The sequence below is a fragment of the Gopherus flavomarginatus genome, chromosome 6 (assembly GCF_025201925.1).
Source record: "Gopherus flavomarginatus isolate rGopFla2 chromosome 6, rGopFla2.mat.asm, whole genome shotgun sequence".
NCBI lineage: Eukaryota > Metazoa > Chordata > Testudines > Testudinidae > Gopherus > Gopherus flavomarginatus.
In genome coordinates, this window is record NC_066622.1 from 34,181,458 (window position 1) to 34,204,032 (window position 22,575).

Here is a 22,575-nt window from a genome sequence, read left to right on the forward strand (position 1 = left end):
TGTAAGTACCTACATGGGGAACAAATATTTAATAATGGGCTCCTTGGTCTACAAGAGAAAGGTAGAATGCAATCCAATGGCTGGAAATTGAAGCTAGACACATTCAGACTGAAAATAAGGCATAAAGTTTTGACAGTGAGGGACCAGAGTAATTAACCATTGGAACAATTTACCAAGGGTCCTGGTGGATTCTCCATCACTGACCATTTTTAATTCTAGATAGGATATTTTTCTAACACGTCTCCTCTAGTTCAATCAGGAATTAATGCAGGGAAGGCCTGCATTATACAGGAAATCAGACTACATGATCATAGTGATTGATCCCTTCTGGCCTTGCAGTCTATGAAGCCTCTGCTGGTGCTGGGATTCCCAGTTTTCCCCAGTACAGACCCCCTGGGTGGAGCTGGGATTCCCAGTTTCCCCAGTACATCGGCCCTTGGGGTTCCCATATCTGAGCAGCCCCATGCAGACCCCAGGAATGGGGTACCTGCTCCCACCCCAGCTTGCAGAGAGAGGAGGAGAAGTCTTCCTGCTGAGTCGAGGGCTGTGAGACTGAGAGCAGCCTGTGTGCTGTGCTTGCCAGCTGCTGATGGGCTGGGCAGGCAGCCACAGGGGCACCGAGTGAGTGCTGTCCCTTTAAGGAACCCCCAGGGACAACGGGCCTGTGTGCACCACCGGCCACTCCGAGTGCAAACTCCTGGCGACAAGTGCAGAGCAGTGGGGGCAGGGACGGGAGCCCAGAGCCCAGATAGGGAGAAGGCTGTTGAGGCAGGGACAGGGGCAGGGGCAGGAACAAGGCTGCCAGGGGAGTGGGTTGGGGTAGGGACAGGAGTCCATATGGGGGCAGGCACTGTTGGGGTTGGGATGGGGCTCCCCAGGCTGCCGATGCGGACAGGGCACCAGGACTGGCTGGCAGGGCGAGGTCTGCGGGGGCACCAGTGCTGGCTAACTGCCCAGCTCTGTCTTGCCATCAGCCTGTTCCTGGCAGAGGTGGTGGCCAGCCGGGTCACAGGTTCCCTGCTGGCTCTCTCCTGCTCACTCCAGACGCTGGGGATGGTGCTAGCACTGGGGGTGGCTCTGCTGGATGGCCAGCTGGCCTGTGGAGCACACCCTGATTGCAGGAATACCTTTGGATGGGTGCGAGCTCGGGTGGCAGGGACCCTGGTGTGTGGTGTGTTCCTGACAGCACTGTGCCTGGCCCTACTGTCCAGGGCACTGCACCGGGCAGGGCACCCCCAGGTGACAGAGCAGCCCCTGGCACTGGTGGGAGTTGGGGCTGCTGGGCTCCTCATCCATCTGGCCAGGGTGAGGCTGGATGGGCAGAACCATCCCACTCGAGCAAAGAGTCACCGCAGTGGCCATGCCAGCACCAGCAGAGAGGGTGCAGCCACAGGCAGATCTGCCCAGGAGACACAAGGTGAGTTCTGCCGGGGGGGAGGGGGCGTACTGGGCCAGGCCTGTTTCTCAGCTAGAAGGGAGGGCTGAGCTCGGGGATGGTACCAGGCCAGGCCTGCTGTATCAGCGCGGGGTGAGATGTTTGGGGAGGGATGTGGGGGGAAGGGGTACTGGGCCACTCCTTCAGCTTTGGGTGGGGGAGTTTGCTTAAGTAAGAATTGAACCTGCTCTATAACTCCCTAAGTTTTTGCTCCTTTCAGGGGTGGCTCTTATGTTTTTTGCTGCCCCAAGCACGGCAGGCAGGCGGCTTTCGGCTGCACACCTGCAGGCAGTCCGCTGGTCCCGCGGATTCGGCGGCTTGCCTGCGGGAGGTCCGCTGGTGTCGCGCCATCAGCGTCCCTGCCACTGAATTGCCGCTGAAGCTGCAGGACCAGCAGACCTCCTGCAGGCGTGCCTCCGAAAGCCGCCTGCCTGCTGCCCTCACAGCAACTGGCAGGCCGCCCGCCGCGGCTTGCCACCCCAGGCACACGCTTGCTGCGCTGGTGCCTGGAGCTGCCCCTGGTTCCTTTGCCCCCCCTACCTTGCCTTGTGACCCCTGCCCTTTGCCCCCAAGTTGTAGAATGAAATACTGCCCCCATACCCTTTTCATACCTCTTCCTTCCCCCCTGCACAGACCTGCTGGGGAACAGGCAGCCTTGGCTAGAGGACGGGTGCTTCCCTGCAGAGGAGTCTGGTGCCTGGCTGGCTCTCTGCCTTCGACTCCTGGCTGCCTCCCTGGGCCCTGCCACCATGCTGCTATATTCACTTGCCTTCCACCTGCTGTGGCCCCCATGTGTGGAGCAAGTGACCTGCCTGCCCCCCTGCACTGGGATGCCATGCCAGCCCCTGGGCGGCCCTGCACCAGCCCTGGCAGAGCTGGGACCCTGCTGGCTGCTGTACCTGGACCCTGGGCTCTGTGTGGTTGTGGTGCTAGCTTTGATCGTTTTGGGTGCCCCTTCCCTGCGGGGCTCTGCCCTGGTGCTGCTGCAGGCTGTGCCTGACCATCTGGACCTATGGCGACTTGAGTCACATCTGAGGAGCACGGAGGGGGTGGCAGCCCTGCATGAGCTCCATGTCTGGCAGCTGGACAGTGCTTACAGCCTGGTGGCCACGGCCCATGTCTGGTGCCTTGACACTGCCTCCTACAAGGCTGTGGCCAGGAGGATCCAGCAGGTGTTCTGGGAGCATGGGATCCACGCAGCCACGGTGCAGCCTGAGTTCGGTGCACTTCAGGAACCGTGCTGCATGGCAGCAGGTGAGGGTGATGGCTGTATGGATGGTGGTGAGGCCCCCAGGAAGAGGCACTCGTCACTCCCATCCTCCAGCCCCAGGGTGATCCTGGAGTACGAGACCACAGTGTGAGCCATGGGAGCCACCTCTGAACCAGCACTTAAAAGAGGCACGTCCTGGAGTGAGCAGGGGCCATGGCAGCCACTCCTCATGAGCAGCATCTGCTCCCCACTCTCCCCAGGCAGGCCGGGCAGTCGAGAACTGTGCCAGCTCCCCCACCCCTCCGCCATGCCGTTGTGCTTTGCCTGCCCCAGGCCTATGTGTGATTCCCTGAGGGAGGAGCCAGGGGCATGAAGGGGAGCAGTGGGGTGTTGGCAGTGCCCTGAAGACTGAGAATGAAGTAAGGAGCAGAAACCAGCTCCAAGGATCAGCGTCACTATGGGGATTTGGAACTTGCCATGCTGCAGGACAGGGCTGCCCCTGGACTCAGCACTCAGGACAGGCCATGGAACAGGATGAGGCTCCCCAGAGGACTGAGGACAGGATGTGCCACAGGACGGGGCTGATGTGGGGCCTCTCCTTTTAGAGCGCTGCATTCCCTGTAAATAAAGGGAATGGAGCTGCCTGCCAGGATGTTGCTCTTTATTGCTTGGTGACAGCCACAGGGGTTGGAGCATCGGGGGGAGGTCGGGGACTGGCCTGGGCTGTGACTCCCTTTCGGCTGATCCCGTCATGTGGTGCCCTGGAAAGCACAGCACTCTGCATAGAGAAAGGAGAGATGGGGCAGTGTCAGTTCCTGGCATGTTCATCCCCCGACCCCACACAGCCAGGGGCGTGTCCTGCAACCCCACATGGGCTGGAGCATATCCCTCAACCTCCCACACAGCACTGACCCCACCTGCGCTGGGACGTGACCAGGGCCGGTGCAAGGGTGTTTCGCACCCTAAGCGAAACTTCCACCTTGTAATCTCCCGCTTCCTCGAGCCCCTGCCCTGAGGCGCCCCCTCCCCCCCATGGCAGCTCCCCATCCCCCACCCTCCACCCTGAGGAACCCCTCCCGCCCCAGCTCACCCCTCCTCTGCCTCCACCCTGAGCACGCCGTGGCTGCTTCACTTCTCCCGCCTCCCAAGCTTGTGGCGCTGCAAGCCTGGGAGGCGGGAGAAGTGAAGCAGCCACGGCGTGCTTGGGGAGGAGGCGGGTCAGGGGTGAGCTGGGGCGGGGAGTTCCCCTGCGTGCCACCCCCACTCCTTACTTGATGCAAGTGGCCCTCTCCGCAGTCCCCTGCCCCAGCTTCCTCTGCCTAAATGCCGGCGGCCATGGTCGCTGCTGAAGAAAATGCCACCCTCCAAATCCTAGTGCCCTAGGCGACCACCTAGATCGCCTAAATGGTTGCACCGGCCCTGAACTTGACTGCCCGCCCTAACCCACTGGGCTCCTAACCCCTCCAACAACCCCTCCGCCAGGATTCTCTTACCCAATCCCTGCTCGCTACTGTTTCAGGACCTTGCTGATGCCTTCACAGATGCGCTGCACCTTGGCGTTACTGTCCACGTAGCCATCACCGTTCTATGGGACCAGGGGACGGGTCAGTCTGTGCTTCCCGTGATACCCTGCCCTTCTGCCCAGGCCCCCCTAAATCTGGAGATGTGTACCCCTACTCCACCTCCCAAAACAGGGATGTGCCCCCAGCACAGTGCCCCCCAGCATCCCCAGAGCTGGGGATGTGTCCCCAGCACAGCGCCCCTGACCAGCCCTCCAAAGCCAAGGATGTGCCCCCTGCACAGTGCTCCCCAGCACTCCCAGAGCTGGAGATGTGCCTCCAGCACGGTGCCCTGTCCAGCCCCCCAGCTGAAGATGTGCCCCCAGCACACTGCCCCCCAGTGCCAAGGACGTGCCCCTCAGAGCTCTCAAAGCCGAGGATGTTCCCCCAGCAGAGTGCCCCTCAGAGCTCTCAAAGCCAAGGATGTCCCCCCTGCAGTGTGCCCCCCAGAGCCAGGGATGTGACCCCAGCACAGTGCCCCCCAGCATCCCCAGTCGGGAAGTACCAACACACAATGCCTGCTGGGTACTCACGAGCTTGGAGTGCAGGACCTGGCCACTGTCAGGGAGAAGAATCTCGAAGGCCCCAGAGCCAGGGGCCATTTCCCCTGTCTGGAGAGAGAGGGAGTGTGGGGTGAGCAGGCTGGGGGAAGCATGGGGACTGAACACCAGGGTGGTGGGCCCTATGGAGAGCTGTCCCGGAGTGGGGGTGAAACCTTGAAGAGCCATTGGGCATGTGATCCCCACACAAATCTGGGGGATGCTCTTGGGGGCTCAGGTGAGCGGAGTGGGGCTCCCTGCTCTAACCTTGCCCTGCTGGTGCTGGAACAGCTCCCAACCCTGATTCTCTGTCCCACCAAACCCAGGCCCCCACCCCGCCCCTCTTGCACCTGGTCCCCAAGCCCCAGCCTGACGCCAGTTACTCACAATCTCCAACTGCTTTGGGAAGCGTTTCTCAAGGAACTCCTGCAGCTGCAGGAACTAGGGGGAGCAGAAGGAGAGATGGGGGGAAGGTCAATGACTTAGAGTAGGGGAGGGCCCCACCAGTGATTCCCTTTCCCCTGTTAGGCCCACAAATCTCCCCTGTGCTCTACCTTTTGGCATCACCCAGGGCACCCCACTCTCAGAGAGGGAGACACCACCCACCATTGGGTCCAGGTCCTTCTGCAGGAGGGACCCCGGGGACGTGTCCCTAGGTGGAAGGGCTGGGAACCCCAAGGAACCATCCTCCACATATGGAGGCATGAAGGCACAGTGAAAGCCAGGGGCACATGGGGGCACTGGGAGGGCACACAGGTGGAATGGGGCACACAAGCTGTGTCTCTCACAGTGGGGGACACATGCAGGGGGAGGCTCTTTACTCACCCGGCTTCTGTATCCTCAGCTGCCACTACAAGGGAAACAGAGCCCAGCATCAGTGTGGAGCAGACCCATGCTGAAAGGGAACCAGTGTGGGCAGGAAGGCTGGAGTTTGGGCAGAGGCCCAGTGCTAGAGGTATCAGACTTGTGGGGGTGAGAAGGGAGGCAGGGACCCAGTGCCTAGGGTGGGCTGTGCCCTTAGGGGGGGCTGTTGTGGGTAGGAGGTGCCCAGGGAAGGGGCAGTGCTAGGTGAGGGGTGCCCATGGGGGGTGCAGAGCTGTATAGGGTGTGCCTATGGGGCAAGTGCTGGGTGAGGAGTACTCATGGGGAGGTGTAGCTGGGTGAGGGGTGCCCTTGGGGGGGTGGAGCTGTATGGGGTGTGCCCATGGGGGCATTGGTGGGTGACGAGTACCCATGGGACATGTAGCTGGGTGAGGGGTGCCCATGGGGGTGGTGCAGGGTGAGGGGTGCCAACAGGAGTGGAGCTGTGGGGGTATGCCCATGAGGGCGGTGCTGAGTGAGGGGTGCCCACGGGAAGTGTAACTGGGTGAGGAGTGCCCATGGGGGCAGAGCTGGGTGAGGGGTTCCTTGGGGGGCAGTGCTGGGTGAGAGATCCCCACGGGGGTGGAGCTGTATGGGGTGTGCCCATGGGGAGTGTTACTGGTTGAGGGGTGCCCATAGGGGTGGAGAGGGGTGAGGGGTCCCCATAGGGGTGGAGCTGTATGGGGTGTGCCCATGGGGGCGGTGCTGGGTGAGGGGTGCCCATGGGGAGTGTTACTGGTTGAGGGGTGCCCATAGGGGTGGAGAGGGGTGAGGGGTCCCCATGGGGGTGGAGCTGTATGGGGTGCACCCATGGGGGCGGTGCTGGGTGAGGGGTGCCCATGGGGAGTGTTACTGGTTGAGGGGTGCCCATAGGGGTGGAGAGGGGTGAGGGGTCCCCATAGGGGTGGAGCTGTATGGGGTATGCCCATGAGGGCGGTGCTGAGTGAGGGGTGCCCACGGGAAGTGTAACTGGGTGAGGAGTGCCCATGGGGGCAGAGCTGGGTGAGGGGTTCCTTGGGGGGCAGTGCTGGGTGAGAGATCCCCACGGGGGTGGAGCTGTATGGGGTGCGCCCATGGGGGCGGTGCTGAGTGAGGGGTGCCCACGGGAAGTGTAACTGGGTGAGGAGTGCCCATGGGGGCAGAGCTGGGTGAGGGGTTCCTTGGGGGGCAGTGCTGGGTGAGAGATCCCCACGGGGGTGGAGCTGTATGGGGTGCGCCCATGGGGGCGGTGCTGAGTGAGGGGTGCCCACGGGAAGTGTAACTGGGTGAGGAGTGCCCATGGGGGCAGAGCTGGGTGAGGGGTTCCTTGGGGGGCAGTGCTGGGTGAGAGATCCCCACGGGGGTGGAGCTGTATGGGGTGCGCCCATGGGGGCGGTGCTGGGTGAGGGGTGCCCATGGGGAGTGTTACTGGTTGAGGGGTGCCCATAGGGGTGGAGAGGGGTGAGGGGTCCCCATGGGGGTGGAGCTGTACGGGGTGTGCCCATGGGGGCGGTGCTGGGTGGGGGGTGCCCATGAGGGAGAGCTGGGTGACAGGTGCCCTGGGTAGGGGGTATCGGTGGGGGTATCTCTGCCACTCACCAGAACGTGATCCGCACTTGGAGGCCCGGGGCAGCCATGGTGATGCCAGACCCAGCAGGAGAAAGGGAGTTAACAGCTCGGAACCAGCCTGGACCGGAGCAGTCCATTCATCCTGCCACGGGGGGAAAGTGACGCCAAGGGCAGCTTCCTCACCAGGAACTGATTCCTCCCCCCAGCCTCCTAGCAGCCTTCACCAGGGCTTGAGGCCAGGGGAATTGGGAGGGGGGGGGTCTCTCAGGTGAAAGCCCCTACCCACCCCGTGTGGATTGGTCTGGGACAGGTCTGTGGGGCATCCCAGTTGCTAGGCAACCTCCTGAAAATTCTATGTGGGGGCAATGACCATAGGCCCTGTCCCTTGTACCTCTCACAACCCTGCCCTCTACCCCTGCCCCCCATGCCAGATTGTGTCCCACCCCCAGCATCCCTCCCCATAACCTGCCCCCCTCCCATGCTCCCTCTTCCCCTTCTGCTCCCCCTTTGCCAGCTATTTCCCCTGGATCCTGCTCCCACTGCCCCGCCCAGACCCTGCTCCATTTCCCTGGCTCCAGCCATCTGTGTGGTGCTAACCCCACAACTCTTGCAGAATATCTTGTGGGGATCCTGAGTGACCCCAAGTGCAGGGGAGTGGAGGGAGAGGGTAGGGGTTGTCACAGCCTGTCCTTCCCCCTGCCCCTCCTCTGAATGGACACCTGGCCATTGTGAGGGGATGGGGACCCAGCTGCCAAGCCCCCTGGGTCTGGGTTGAGCCAGGTCATTGTTTTCAACCCTGAATCTCTAAGTGCCCTCCCAGGTGGGCATCCCCCAGGTCTGAGCCCTTCCTAGGGCTATGGAGACCCCACAGTCTGGCTGCCTTACACCTTGGAGCCAGCACTCCAGTTTGCCAAAGCCCCTTGTGCTTGGACATGTCTCGCAGGCCACTTGTTCTCCAGACACATCTCCCCCAGAGGCCCCTGGACTGCAGGGGCCCCAGTCACATCTCCTCTCAGTCCTCTGTGCCACAGGTGCTTCAGACACATCTCCCCACTTTTGACCTGAGTGGTTGGTCAAAGCCCAGGGCCATGGGGCTGATTCTAGCTGGGAGGAGCCTGGACGACAGAGTCTGGGCCCTTTGGCACAATCCTGTGTATTTACATGGACTGTACAAAGTCCTGTTCCCCCCAACACAGGCAGCATCAAACAACAAGAGGCAGTGTCCTTGCTCACAGCTCCAGACAGAGCCTCTCCCCACCCCCCACAAAGCACTCTAGGTTTGCTCCTGGCTTGTGCTGCCAGCTGCTTCTTCAGACTTTGTCTGACTCTTGTTTTGACCTGCTTCACTCTTACCCAAATACCCCGGAGAGCCCTCTGCCCACATAGGCCAAATTCCCGGGGGGGCTGGCTAAGGTGGGTGGGTATGCCTAGCTGTCTCTTACAGCACTCATCAATTAGGAGGGGCAATCACAACTGTTTAAGGAGATTTAACCCATCCGGCAACAGAACTGGGGCATGGCCAAGGCATTTCTGAACCACAGTCACATTGCTCTTAACCAAACCACCCAGAGATCCATATTGAGTCAACGGACACAACATAGAGCCCTGACTGCAGCTCCCCACCCCAGGTTGAACTCACCCATCCTGGGAGGCCTAAGTGTGTCCAGCATCTTTAAGCGGAATGATGGACTGACCTCACTTAGGGAAGCCTCCCCATTTAAAATAATCTTGGACCCTGCTTTTCCTATGTGCTTCTGTCGGGGGACATGCAGGCTCCAGCTGCTTCTGTTGAGAGGGTCAGTCCAAGGTAATGCCCTATGGGTAGCAAAGGCACTCCCAGCAGAGGAAAGCCAGTCTGTCTTGTTGCCATCAAGTGATCAAGAGGTATGCCATAGTCTTTCCATTAGGTGTCCAGCCCCCACTGCACAATGGATGTGTTAATTAACTATGGACATGAAAGTCACACTCCTCTGGGAAGGTCCCGATATGCAATGCTGCATTCACAGACCCAGGAGGAGGTCACACCGGGATATAGACATTTCTCCCAATCTGCCACAGGAAGTATCATGAATTTACACCTAGGGCTGAGATGGGAGCCAGGATTCCTGAGTTGTATCCGCAGCTCTGAGAGAGGAGTAGGGTCTAGTGAGTGTAAACAGGGCAGGCTGGAAGCCTGGATTCCAGGTTCTTTTTCCAGCTGTGCCCCTGACTGTTCTGTGTCTGTCTTTCATGACTGTAATATTCTCTGAGCTCTCCAGGCAAAGGGAAGTATCCGTGTGTGTGTGAAGTGCCAAGTTCTCTCCCCACACCCATAGTCACTGCCCTGAAGAGTGGGCCAGGCTGGGAGTCCCATGGCCAAGGAGTAGGGTACCTGAGGATCAGTGTCTGTGGCCTTAGGATGGGCAGCCCCTTCAACCAGGCTTCAGGGCCAAGCGGTTGGGGGTTCCCATCTCAGCATAGGACACAGCTACCCAGGGGTGGGGGGCAGGGTGGATTGTTGCCCTGAATGCCATGAAGCACCTTCCCCAGGGCAGGCCCATCATGGGAATGGGCTAGGGCTCATGCTTCCCCCTCCCTCCCCATCATGGCTTTTCCTGTCCCATCCTCTGCTCTGCTTCAGCAGGACCCTTTCTTTTCCTTCCCTTCCCACGGCCCCTCCTGACACTACTCTCTCGACTACCTCATGGCTCAGCTAAACTGCCCCCTCCCATGCCTGCTGGGACAGAGCCGGTGGCCTTGGCCCACAGCCCAAGGCAGTGTGGGGAGGTATGTAGGTCAGACAGGAAACTCTCCAAGCAGGGAATGAAAGAGGCTTTGTCCAGTCCTCCTCTCTCCAACCCCAATCACTGGTGCCACCCTTAACCCTCTGTGCACTGGGCTGCAGATAGCATTGCACAGCACCAAGAGTGCCACAGAAGCACACAGCATGTGTCCGGACAGGCCAGGGGAAAATGCACATGCATGGAGGGGGAGGGGGTTACAAAGAGTGTGTCTTCGTGTGTGACATGGTGTTTGTGTAGAGGGGGTGGGCTGTGTGTTATAGTGAACATACGTGTCTGTGTGAGTGTCTGACAGTGAGTGGAGGTGACGTGTGTAACATGCTGTTTGTTTTTCTGTGACCATGTGGATTGGTGTGTGATATGTCAGTGTGAGTGTATGGTACAGTGAGCATGTTCCAGTGAGGTGTTTGTGTGTGTGTGTGTTATCTGGAGTGCGTGTGTTACAGTAAGTGTGTGTAAATGAGTGTGTGTGTTATAGTGATTGTGTGTTACAGCAAGTGTCAATAAGTGTGAGTGTTCCAGTGAGTGACTGTGTGTGTGTCAGTGAACATGTTTCAGTGTATGTGTGGGAGTGTTACAGTGAGCATATGTTGGTGTGTGGTGTGCATTTGTGTTACAGTGAGTGCGTCAGTGTGTCGTGTGTTGCAGTGTATGTGTTGGTGCATATATGAGCCTCAGACCCAAGGTGTTCACAGCTTTCAAGGCTAGGGTGACCAGACGTCCCGATAAAATGGGGACTGTCCCGATTTTGAGGAGTTTGTCCCACGTCCCGACCAGAGTATGGTTGGGACGCCATTTGTCCTGATATTTTGTTTCCTGGTCTTCGGCAGCAATTAGGCAGAGAGTCCTTCAGTCGCAGACAGTCTTTGGCGGTATTTCGGCGGCGGGTGATTCTGTTTTTGGCGGCAAGGTTTATTACCCCCCACCAAAATACCGTTGAAGACCATCTGTGACTGAAGGGCTCTCCACCGAATTGCCACTGAACTCCCAGATGGGTGAGTGTAAAAACAAAAAACGATATTTTCCACTTAACATCCGGTCACTGTATTAAAGGCAGACAATTGTCCCAAAACTCAAAGCTCTTTGTAGTCAGGCGCTGCCTGGGAAATCACTGCACCCTCAAAGCGCCTGAATGCCCAGCAGCGAGAGCCCCAGACACACAAACTCCTACCTGGCCCTTCCAGCAGCGTGCCCTAATGCAGCGTGAGGGGCAGGTCCTGGGCTCATGCCCCAGCCTGAGCACTCACTCCCCTGTGGCAGGGGAGTGCTGGATCAGTGTCTGTGAGTAAGTGTCAGGGTGGTGCTGGGAAGCCATGCCAGCTCAGGGGGTGCTCAGCATCTGGCATGCCAGTGACTCAGGGCTGGCTTCTGAAGGTGCCCACCATTGAGACCTGGCTTCCACAGCACTGCAGCCAGTATGGTGAGAGCATGGAAAACCTGGCCTGGCAGTGAGCATCTGAGAGAGCATGTGTGTGACACTGTGTCTGTCGGTGAGGGGCCTGGAGGGGAAGGGGCTGGGCTTTGACCCCCTTAGCACATGCTGTGTGTGCGTGTCCGTGCGTTTGGCATTCGCAGTGCCTGCATCTGGATGTCATTACAAGTATCTGCATGTTTCTCTGTACGTGCCACTCTCTGTGTGCACATGTTACTCCACGTGCTGCATGTCTGTGTGAGCAAGTGCCAGGAAGGGAAGTGGCTGCAATTTGGCCCGTTATTACACTGTGTCCCGTACCAGTGGGTTCCTGTGATGGTGATGTCTCCCCAGATTACACAACTTGCAGCATAAATGGCTGCGTCACCACACTACAGGAGCAACCCCTTCCCCTACTGCCCCATCTCAGGGTCAATCCACTCTCAGGGGTCCCTCTGGTTTCAGCACAGCTGGGACTCAGGACACACACATAGGAGGGCTGGACTAGACAGAGGCATCTCCCCACCTCCGTGCCCAGGCAGGCCCCTTAGCACTGGGGTGCCCAGCCCTGAATGCGGACGGTATCAGATCCATGCATTCAGCCCTGCTGGCCAGCACAGTGAGGGTGAGTTCTGCCCCAACACCTCCTTCCTGCCTGTGCCTGGGACCTGCAGAGCATCCCCCAACATGCACCATCTGTCCCAGGCTGCCCCTCACATATCAGGGCACCATGGCTTCCCCAGCAGTCAGGGCATGGAGCTAGGTCGTTCCTCAAGAACCCCTAGAACGAGGAGGGCGGGGGCTGCTCCTCATTCTCATTGCCTTCTGGGCTGGGGCCCTCTCACACACATCTGGGATGGATCATGTTTTCCAGGCAGTGGTTCAAGGGCCCTTGTGACACTGCTGGGTGTGGCTGTGAGCAGAAACCCCAGCAGAGCTGGGTCCAGACAGACTGTCCAGGAAGTGGGGGGAAGAGCCCTGCTGGGGGGGCTACTGTGATGATTCACTGGTCCATGCAACCAAGAGGAGCTGGAGGAGACAAGGGACAAACCTGCAGCCAGGACATTGCTTCTGGGCTTTATTCAACACAAACAAGTTCACATTGCCAGCAGCGCAGAACACCCCCAGCCTCCCCACCCGTGACCAGCCCCCTGCCATGGCTCCTCCCCCCACTGCACCATCCTAGTTATGGGGGGGCAGGTGGTCCCAGGGTGCAGCCCCGAGGCCAGACATGCAACAGCAACTGGGGTGACCTACTCCCACAACAAGCAGGGGGAGCCCCAGGCAACTCCTCCACTCACTGGAGCCAGCACAGGTGGTCCGGTGCGGGATGGGATCGTTACTCAGAATGATTCATACTGGTTGTCAAGGGCCTCTGCCTATACGTCCCTCTTCCCTGCCCCCCATGGAGCCTCCCCACAGCCCTTGATGCTTCAGGACCTTCCCACCTTTCACTGTATAAATATATAAATAAATAAATAAATGTTATGGGGAGGGAGCATCAGGACCTGAGCAGCCTCACCCCATGTGGAGTGGGGGAGGGCATCATGCTCTGGCTGGGTCAGGTGGTGTCCACCGCTAACTCCACATCTCTGCCATCCCTGGTCCCCACTGCACTGGACAGGCCATGGGGGCTGACTCCGATCCAGGCCAGCAGTGTATGTGTCTGGGGGCTGGACGGTTCAGGTGCCCCTACAGCTGCTCCTCGCCCTTGTATAAGCCATTGGCTACCCCACTTGGCCCCACCTCCCCATCCAGGATGTTGTCCTGGGAGCCATGGAACTGCCGTCTCCTCGAGCGCAGGGCAAAGTGCCAGGTCAGCGTGGCTACCACCACCAGGCCGAACATGGCCGCCAGTCCTGCCGCCACATATGCATAGGGAAGCTGGGGGGCCAGGGTGCGGATGGTGCGGCACGGTCCATGGGCCCGACTCCCATCGTCAGTGGGGCTGGCACCAGCCTGGTTGGCTGCCATGACACACACCAGGTAGGAGGTGCTGGGATGCAGCCCCGCGAGAACTGCCATCCGGAAGGTGCTGTTGAAGATGGGGCCAGCAATGGTGTGGCCCCCATCAGCCTGGTACATCAGTCGGTACTCCCACACTGTGGAGGAGGGGGCACACCAATGCAGGCTGGCCCCAGACTCAGTGACGTGCACTGGCCCCAGCTGGGGCGGCTCCGGAGGCACATCTGGGCCAGTCACCCCAGGGCACAGGCAACCAGTATCTTTGCTCAACTCTGCACAGGCTGTCTGCAGGTGGCGGCAATGGTGGTAGTCACAAGGCTGATGGGGTGGGTGCTGGGAGCTAGGCATCTTTGGGGTATCCAGGGTAGAGAGGTCCTCATAGCTGTAATAGTCTGTCCCCAAGTTGTGCTGGGGGGTGAGAGAGGCAAGGTGGCTGCTCTCCTGAGCACGGAGCCAGGGCCAGTGGCTCTGGCCCTTTGGGGGAAGGGGTAGGGAGCCTCCCATGCTCGTCGGAGCCCCCTCTGGGCACAGGATCAGGAGGCAAGCAACCGTGAGGACTGGAGCTGATAGTCCCAGGAGGATGGTCATGGTTCCTGGAAGAGAGAGGACAGTGTGAGTGCCTGAGGTGAGATGATGCTACAGGATACTGGGGGAGGTATGATTCCGCCATCAGAGCACTCTATCCCAGTCCTGCCTCCTTACAAGATCCCAGGGAGCTATACAGTCCTTGGGAGCCAGGGCAAGGCATTGCCCCACTTCACACAAGAGGAAACTGAGGCACAGACGGGTAGGAACTCACACAAAACTGCCAGTCAGTGGTAGAGCTGGGAACAGAAACAAGGGTTCCTGACTCCCAACTCGTGCCCCCACGCACTAGACCCCACAACCCTCCCAAGGCTGGGGACAGAACCCAGGGGTCCTGATTCCCAACCCACGCTCCCACACACTAGACCCCACTCCCTTCCCAGAGCTGGGGACAGAACCCAGGGGTCCTGATGCCCAACCCACACTCCCACACTCTAGACACCACTCCCCTCCCAGAGCTGGGGACAGAACCCAGGGGTCCTGATGCCCAACCCACACTCCCACGCACTAGACCCCACTCCCCTCCCAAGGCTGGGGACAGAACCCAGGGGTCCTGATTCCCAACCCACACTCCCCACACTAGACCCCACTCCCCTCCCAAAGCTGGGGACAGAACCCAGGGGTCCTGATTCCCAACCCACGCTCCCCACACTAGACTCCACTCCCTTCCCAGAGCTGGGGACAGAACACAGGGGTCCTGATGCCCAACCCACACTCCCACAAACTAGACCCCACTCCCCTCCCAGGGCTGGGGACAGAACCCAGGGGGTCCTGATTCCCAACCCACGCTCCCACGCACTAGACCCCACTCCCCTCCCAGAGCTGGGGACAGAACCCAGGGGTCCTGATTCCCAACCCACACTCCCACGCACTAGACCCCACTCCCCTCCCAGAGCTGGGGACAGAACCCAGGGGTCCTGATTCCCAACCCACACTCCCACGCACTAGACCCCACTCCCCTCCCAGAGCTGGGGACAGAACCCAGGGGTCCTGATTCCCAACCCACGCTCCCACGCACTAGACTCCACTCCCTTCCCAGAGCTGGGGACAGAACACAGGGGTCCTGATGCCCAACCCACGCTCCCACACACTAGACCCCATTCCCCTCCCAGGGCTGGGGACAGAACCCAGGGGGTCCTGATTCCCAACCCACGCTCCCACGCACTAGACCCCACTCCCCTCCCAGAGCTGGGGACAGAACCCAGGGGTCCTGATTCCCAACCCACACTCCCACGCACTAGACCCCACTCCCCTCCCAGAGCTGGGGACAGAACCCAGGGGTCCTGATTCCCAACCCACACTCCCACGCACTAGACCCCACTCCCCTCCCAGAGCTGGGGACAGAACCCAGGGGTCCTGATTCCCAACCCACGCTCCCACGCACTAGACTCCACTCCCTTCCCAGAGCTGGGGACAGAACACAGGGGTCCTGATGCCCAACCCACACTCCCACGCACTAGACCCCACTCCCCTCCCAGAGCTGGGGACAGAACCCAGGGGTCCTGATTCCCAACCCACACTCCCCACACTAGACTCCACTCCCTTCCCAGAGCTGGGGACAGAACACAGGGGTCCTGATGCCCAACCCACGCTCCCACGCACTAGACACCACTCCCCTCCCAGAGCTGGGGACAGAACCCAGGGGTCCTGATGCCCAACCCACGCTCCCACGCACTAGACACCACTCCCCTCCCAGGGCTGGGGACAGAACCCAGGGGTCCTGATTCCCAACCCACGCTCCCACGCACTAGACCCCACTCCCCTCCCAGGGCTGGGGACAGAACACAGGGGTCCTGATGCCCAACCCACACTCCCACACACTAGACCCCATTCCCCTCCCAGAGCTGGGGACAGAACCCAGGGGTCCTGACTCCCAGGAGTCCATTTGTCCCTATTAGGGGCTGGAACTGAAACCACAACTATCAATAGGATAATACTGTCCATGTGCTCCTTGGGGGCTCCATCCCACAGGCTCTTCTGCAGGGGAAATGAGGGGCTGGCTGTCCCCACGCAGCAACCCTCACAAGGAGACACCCCTGGGGCTTTGGGGAGCCAATGGCCTCCAGGCAGGTGTCCCAGGACTCTGAGGATGGGGGTTCCCTGCAGCTCCGGTCTCACTCACCCACTGCTGCCAGTAGCTGGATGGGGACCGGCGTCAGGTCACTGGGGCCACACGGCTCTGGTCTCCAACGAGACAGGGCTCAGCGCTGGGGCTCGGGGGGTCTCCTCTCCGGGGCGCTGGCAGAGCAGGGCTGGCACCGCTCGACTTTGCTCTCGCGTCTCGTGTGCTTCGCTCCAGCAGCTGCAGCGAGTTTTATCCCGTCGGGGAGCTGAGCTCATCCCCCGCCCCTAGCCTAGCTGGGGCTGCCGGGGGGCGGAGCGGCCTGGGGGCTCCTGAATGGGGTGGGGGGTGAGCTGCAGGTGGCCGTAAGGAAAATAAAACTCTGCCTTATAAGGACATTTTGGTCCCTCCCGGATGATCCCCGCCCGGAGGCCGCAGAGATGAGGCATGGAGCTCGGCCCTCCTGCCTCTGCCGGCCCAGCCCTGCCCTCCCGTCGGAGTCACAGGCACTGTCAGGGCCGGCCCCGGGCGGGATGGACAACGGGAAGCTGCCAGGCCACAGGTATCTGTTCCAGACAGACTCTTCCTGCCCTGGCTCAGCCCTGACAGTCAGGAGCCAGACAGACCCCAGGGACGAAGCCAGGGCAAAGCATGGAGAGGCCTGGTAGCCAGGACCCCTGCATTCTAGCCTTGGCTCTGGTAGGGGAGTGGGGGCTAATGCTTAGAGCAGACAGCCTGGAAGTCATGACCTGGGTGCTGTCCCCAGTAGTGGGAGGGAAGAGCGGATTAGTGAGCTAGAGCTTGAAGCCAGGACTCCTGGGTTCTATCCCTGACTCTGGTGCGGACTAATGGGTTAGAGCAGCGAGAAGGGGGTGGGCTGTAGGGTAGGTTTTATTCTCTGCCACTGACTCACTCTGTCTCAAGGACTGGGGGACAAGCATCCAAAGAGGCTCCATTCATTCCTGTTTCTAAAGCAGACACCAGCCAAGGTATATGACAAGAGGCTGGTGGAGCCAGACACCCCTTACAGACAGTGCTGACCTCATCAGCATCTGTGAGCTCAGGAGAAGGGTAGAAAGTGACAGTCTGTTCCCTGGATCTCAGCCCCTAACTGCACTGTGCACAGTAGCCCTGGTGGAAGCCAGGGCCGGCTCCAGGCCACAGTGCGCCAAGCGCGTGCTTGGGGCAGCACGTCGCAAGGGGCGCTCTGCCGGTTGCTGGGAGGGCGGCAGGTGGCTCCGGTGGACCTGCCGCAGGCGTGGCTGCTGACGGTCCGCTGGTCCCACGGCTCCGGTGGACCTCCCGCAGACATGCCTGCGGCAGCTCCACCAGAGCCGCAGGACCGGCGAGCGGCAGAGCATCCCCTGTGGCGTGCCGCCGTGCTTGGGGTGGCGAAATTGCTAGAGCTGGCCCTGGTGGGAGCCATGGGTGACTCATGTGGAGCAAAGGGAACAGGAGCCGCTGGGGTGGACGGGGAGGCTCTACTCAGACAGACACACATGGTGCATCACTGCTAGGACAGAGCTGCCAAAGGCAGCTTCTCAGCTCCTGGGGAAAACCTGGATCTTGCTCAGAGCCATGGCTGCTCTAGGAGAGGCCTGGCTTGTAGCAGAGCTGGGGGCTTCCTGACTGGTTCTCAGGGGAATACAGCCTAAGAGGCGGGTTATTAGTGTCTGAAATGCCATGGATGGTGTGACAAAGTGGGACTGTTCTTAATGTTTCCTCTGAATACTGTGTGGGTGCCTCAGTTTCCCCCATGCATTTCTTAAGTCTCCAGTGTGAATAAATGGCAGACACTCTGTATCCTGGCAACAAATGGCTGGGGCCTTTCCCCCTGCAAGGGAATAGCTAAAGTCAACAAAGAGATCAGGTGACCTCCTGGCCTGGGAAAGAGACAAAGGCCAGAAAGGAGGGGCTGGAGGGGAATTTTCAGTTGGGAGCCAGCTGGGGACGGGAAGTCCGTACAGATGCGGTTGTCTGGCTCGCTGGGCCCCAGAATGGAGCTGGCTTAGGTGTCCCATTCTCTGTACCTACAAGCTCTGTTTTAGATCATGTTCCTGTCATCTAATAAACATCTATTTTACAGGCTGGCTGAGTCACATCTGACTGCGAAGTGGGGGTGCAGGACCCTCTGGCTTCCCCAGAACTGCGCCTGGACAAACTCGCTGTGGGAAGCGCACAGAGGGGCATATGCTGAATGCTCCAAGGTCAGACCCAGGAAGGTGAAGCAGTGTGAGCTTCTTTCCCTGAAGACAGTCTGCTCCAAGGGAGAGGAGGCTCCCCAAAGTCCTGACTACCTTTGTGGGGAGCAGTTCCAGAGCATTGCCCGGGGACTCCGTGATAGATGGGAAGGGAGCCGTGGTGCCAATGTCAGAGTCCTGGATCCTCCCAGCCAGGGGCCTCATCTATACCTCCAACTTGCACTGGCTTAAAAGCGACAATATGCCCTGCATGGATGCTCCGAATTTAATTAAACCCAGGTTACTGCAGCTTGGCTCGGACCTAGGACTCTGCCAAGTCAGCCAGCACCAACCAACTGTTGTTTAACACAGATTGAGTGAGATGCTGAAAACTCCAAACTGTGACAAGGTCATGAGTCAAGCTTCCCAAATCACAAGATTTAAAAAGAACACTAATTGTTGCCATATAGGAACCCTGCACACGTCACCCTAGAGGCAGTTGCATCTCAGCACTAGGCAAAGGAGTCTTGCATAAACAACCCCCTTGGGCCATGCTAGAGGCAGCTGTGTCTCCATGCTGTGCAAGGGATCCGGATCCCTCTATAAACACCCCCCTTGCTCCACTCCAGAGACTGCTGCATCTCAGTGCTGAGAGAAGCAAATTTTGCACCTAACGGAATTCATTAACTGACGTCTCTCCGGAGCTTTGTGTTCACCTGCTGGGGCCTGGGAGAAGCATCATTAGAACTGTCTGGTGAGTTTTAATGTAAAATCATAGAATCATAGAATCTCAGGGTTGGAAGGGACCTCAGGAGGTCATCTAGTCCAACCCCCTGCTCAAAGCAGGACCAATTCCCAACTAAATCATCCCAACCAGGGCTTTGTCAAGCCTGACCTTAAAAACCTCTAAGGAAGGAGATTCCACCACCTCCCTAGGTAATCTATTTCAGTGCTTCACCACTCTCTGAGTGAAAAAGTTTTTCCTAATATCAAACCTAAACCTCCCCCACGGCAACTTGAGATCATTACTCCTTGTTCTGTCATCAGTTACCACTGAGAACAGTCTAGATCCATCCTCTTTGGAACCCGTTCAGGTAGTTGAAAGCAGCTATCAAATCCCCCCTCATTCTTCTCTTCTGCAGACTAAACAATCCCAGTTCCCTCAGCCTTTCCTCATAAGTCATGTGCTCCAGCCCCCTAATCATTTTTGTTGCCCTCTACTGGACTCTTTCCAATTTTTCCACATCCTTGTAGTGCAGGCCCAAAACTGGACACAATACTCCAGATGAGGCCTCACCAATGTCGAATAGAGGGGAATGATCACATCCCTCGATCTGCTTGCAATGCCCCTGCTTATACAACCCAAAATGCCATTAGCCTTCTTGGCAACAAGGGCACACTGTTGACTCATATCCAGCTTCTCATCAACTGTAACCCCTAGGTCCTTTTCTGCAGAACTGCTTCCTAGCCATTTGGTCCCTAGTCTGTAACAGTGAATGGGATTCTTCCATCCTAAGTGCAGGATTCTGCACTTGTCCTTGTTGAACCTCATCAGGTTTCTTTTGGCCCAGTCCTCTAATTTGTCTAGGTCCCTCTGTATCCTATCCCTACCCTCCAGCGTATCTACCACTCCTCCAAGTTTAGTGTCATCTGCAAACTTGCTGAGAGTGCAGTCCACACCATCCTCTAGATCATTAATGAAGATATTGCACAAAACCAGCCCCAGGACCGACCCTTGGGGCACTCCAGGCTGCTTTGGTTTTTACATTGGTTAGAGTAATTAGTTACTTGGTTTAAGCTGACACAGCAGGTCCTGATCCTGTACCAGGACCCCACGGTGCTGGTCAGGGATTACTCATTGCTGAAGATGTTTGTAAAAGTCTGTGTCCAGCCCCAACTGACTGTGCAAAACAAGGAGAGCTTCCCAGCAGCCCGCCCACCGTTTGGGAAGCTCTTAAAGGCATAGGCCCTAATACCACAACCACTGTGATAGGTGCTGTATGAACCCAGCAAGGGGGAGGGCGGCACACAGACAAGAGGTACAAACAAAAAGGCACTTGTTTAAAACGCATGCTGGTGTTGTTAGTGGTGGGTTGCTGCTGCGCGGCCCACTGGTGTTTCTGAGCAAGGCTTAGCCCCTGGGTGGTGTCCTGGTATAACCGTGTGTGTGGTGGGGGTGGGGTTGGGTTACACTACTATAATTATACCACTGCAAGCCCTCCTATGGATGTGACTAGCCCAATCTAACCATCCCTAGCTCTAAACCAGCACATCTCAGAGTGCTTTATGGGAAACTGAGGCACAGAGAAGGCCACCAACTTGCCCAAGGGAACTGTGGCCAAGGTGGGAGTAGAACCCAGGTCTCCCAAGTGCCAGTGCAGTGCTCAGCTCTAACCTTGCCTGGACAGGGATGAGCACCTGTGCCATGGTATACCTGCCCCATGGTAGAGGGCAGCACCATTCAATGACATTAGCAGAGTCAAAACTGAACTTCATGGGTGCAGAGATAAGGTCTATGTTTCCAACCAACCTGAAGCAGAGGGACTGCAAGTGCTGAGATACAAAAACCTCTGTGGTGGGGCAGGAGAGCAGTTCATAGACAGAGGCTTCACTCACACTGCACCCCCAGGACATCCTCGGATTCCTCCCTTCCCCCTATAAGCTGCCTGGTTGTCACCTTCTCATGCCCCTCCATTACAGGACTCTGCAAGCCACCCCCCCACCCCACCCAACATCCATGCCAGGAGTTGTGTGCCCACACACTGCCCCCTGCCATTTCCCCCCCATGCCAGGAGCTTTATGTGCCCACCCAAGGATAAGCCAGAGTTGGGCACTTAATCCTAGCAAAGATTTGGAAGCGGAGAGAAACGTTCCTGTGTCAGGGCTCAAGCTGATCTCAGAGGATGTGACTTAACCTGTGGGGAGGTTACTCTACCTGTGCTACTGGGGGGTTCTTGCACCTTCATCAGCAGCAGGTGAGGCTGGCAGCCAGTGGCTAGGTGGGCACTGGGGACAGAGCCAGCCTGCTCCTTCCCCTAGGTCCAGTGGCGGTTCCAGGCACCAGCACTCCAAGCGCGTGCCTGGGGCGGCAAGCCACAGGGGGCGCCCTGCTGGTTCCTGCGAGGGTGGCAGTCCAGGAGCCTATGGGGGCTTGCCTGCAGGAGGTCCATCGGTCCCATGGATTCGGTGGCAATTCGGTGGTGGGTACACTGAAGCCACGGGACTGGGGACCTCCTGCAGGCAAGCCGCCAAAGACAGCCTGCCTGCTGTGCTTGGGGCGGCGAAAAAGCTAGAGCCGCCCCTGCTTGGGTCCCTGCTGTTAACGGGCTGAGCTGGCTGCACCAAAGCGTGTTATTCTGCACAGACTCACCGAGAGCAGCCAGTGGGGCCATTGGGACTGGGCAGTCCCATCGATGACTCAGCTGGATAGGGAAATATTCCCAGAAGGGCCTCACAGGCTTAGCAGCCCACATTGCATTTACAAAGAGGCCTTACGCCCCCCCCAACTAATTGAAAGGGCTTAAGGCTTCTACATCACACAAGGCCTAGAGGGGTGAATGCCCCACAGCAGGACAAGGACTGTGCCTCCCACTCCCTCCACAACTGGCCAACCAGTAACACCCACGCCTGGGCCAGCCCCAGGCTGGGCCAACCCAGCCCAGAGACAGTCTGGGGGCTTTGGCTGGGCAGGGAAATTCTTGCCATCAAAGTGACAGACTGGAGCAGCAAAGGACAAGGATGAGGGAGAGCACAGGGTGCAACGGGCAGCCCTGGCCCCAGCAGCCTTCAGCAAGGCTTGAACTGGGCTGGGCTGATGGCACCAGGCCATGTTCAACTTGAATGCAGGGCAGTGAGGGCTCCTCTACAGTCTTTTTGGAGAGGATGGTCTACCTCCAGGGCAGGGACCCAGAGCTCTTCTTGCCCCCCTGCCACTCCATGCTCCTCCAGCTCTGCCACCCGCAACCCAACTCTCTGCAGGGGCAGAAACTTCCCCATGAAGCTATTCCTTGAAGCCTCCAGCCCCAAAGGGGGTAGGTGAGGGGCACAGGGAGAGCAGATACCTGCCCTGGTGCGTGGGGCTACTTACCTAGGCTGTCAGGCAGAGCAGTCTCAGGCGAGGCCTACAGAAGGGCAGCCAGAAGCTCACAGCTGGTCAAGAGATAGGAAGTGGAGTAGGAACCTACTGCCTGAATGCCCCCAACATATAGCTGGGCTTGGTGGAAATGGGGGTGCAGCTTGAGCTGCCTTGAGGAGCTGCAGGTGGCTGTGCCCCCATGGGTGGCAAGCCCCTGCCCCCTCCCACCCAAGCCCTGCAAACAGGGCACAGATAAGTGCAGCTCCCATGCTGGGAAAGCACCATTGCACTCCCCCCTCCCCACCTCCTTAGCTTCTAGCCCAAGCCCTGTGAGGCTGGAGTAAAACAAAGGGGAGTTCCTGTAC

At 58.8% G+C, this 22,575-nt stretch overlaps 2 protein-coding genes across 2 annotated transcripts; one reads left to right on the top strand and one right to left on the bottom strand.

The window, feature by feature from the left end:
* The first annotated feature begins 885 nt into the window (after positions 1 to 885).
* LOC127053841 (zinc transporter 1-like) lies at positions 886 to 3,219 on the top strand. The gene is made up of 2 exons (XM_050959160.1): positions 886 to 1,417; positions 2,069 to 3,219. The coding sequence occupies exons 1-2, from the start codon at positions 886 to 888 to the stop codon at positions 2,794 to 2,796; spliced, it is 1,260 nt and encodes a 419-aa protein (XP_050815117.1). The 3' UTR covers positions 2,797 to 3,219.
* A 9,269-nt stretch (positions 3,220 to 12,488) lies between these two features.
* Positions 12,489 to 16,041, bottom strand: LRRN4CL (LRRN4 C-terminal like). The gene is made up of 2 exons (XM_050960802.1): positions 16,020 to 16,041; positions 12,489 to 13,901 (listed from the first exon to the last, which is right to left on the bottom strand). The coding sequence occupies exon 2, from the start codon at positions 13,894 to 13,896 to the stop codon at positions 13,036 to 13,038; it is 861 nt and encodes a 286-aa protein (XP_050816759.1). The 5' UTR covers positions 13,897 to 13,901; positions 16,020 to 16,041; the 3' UTR covers positions 12,489 to 13,035.
* Positions 16,042 to 22,575: the final 6,534 nt, after the last annotated feature.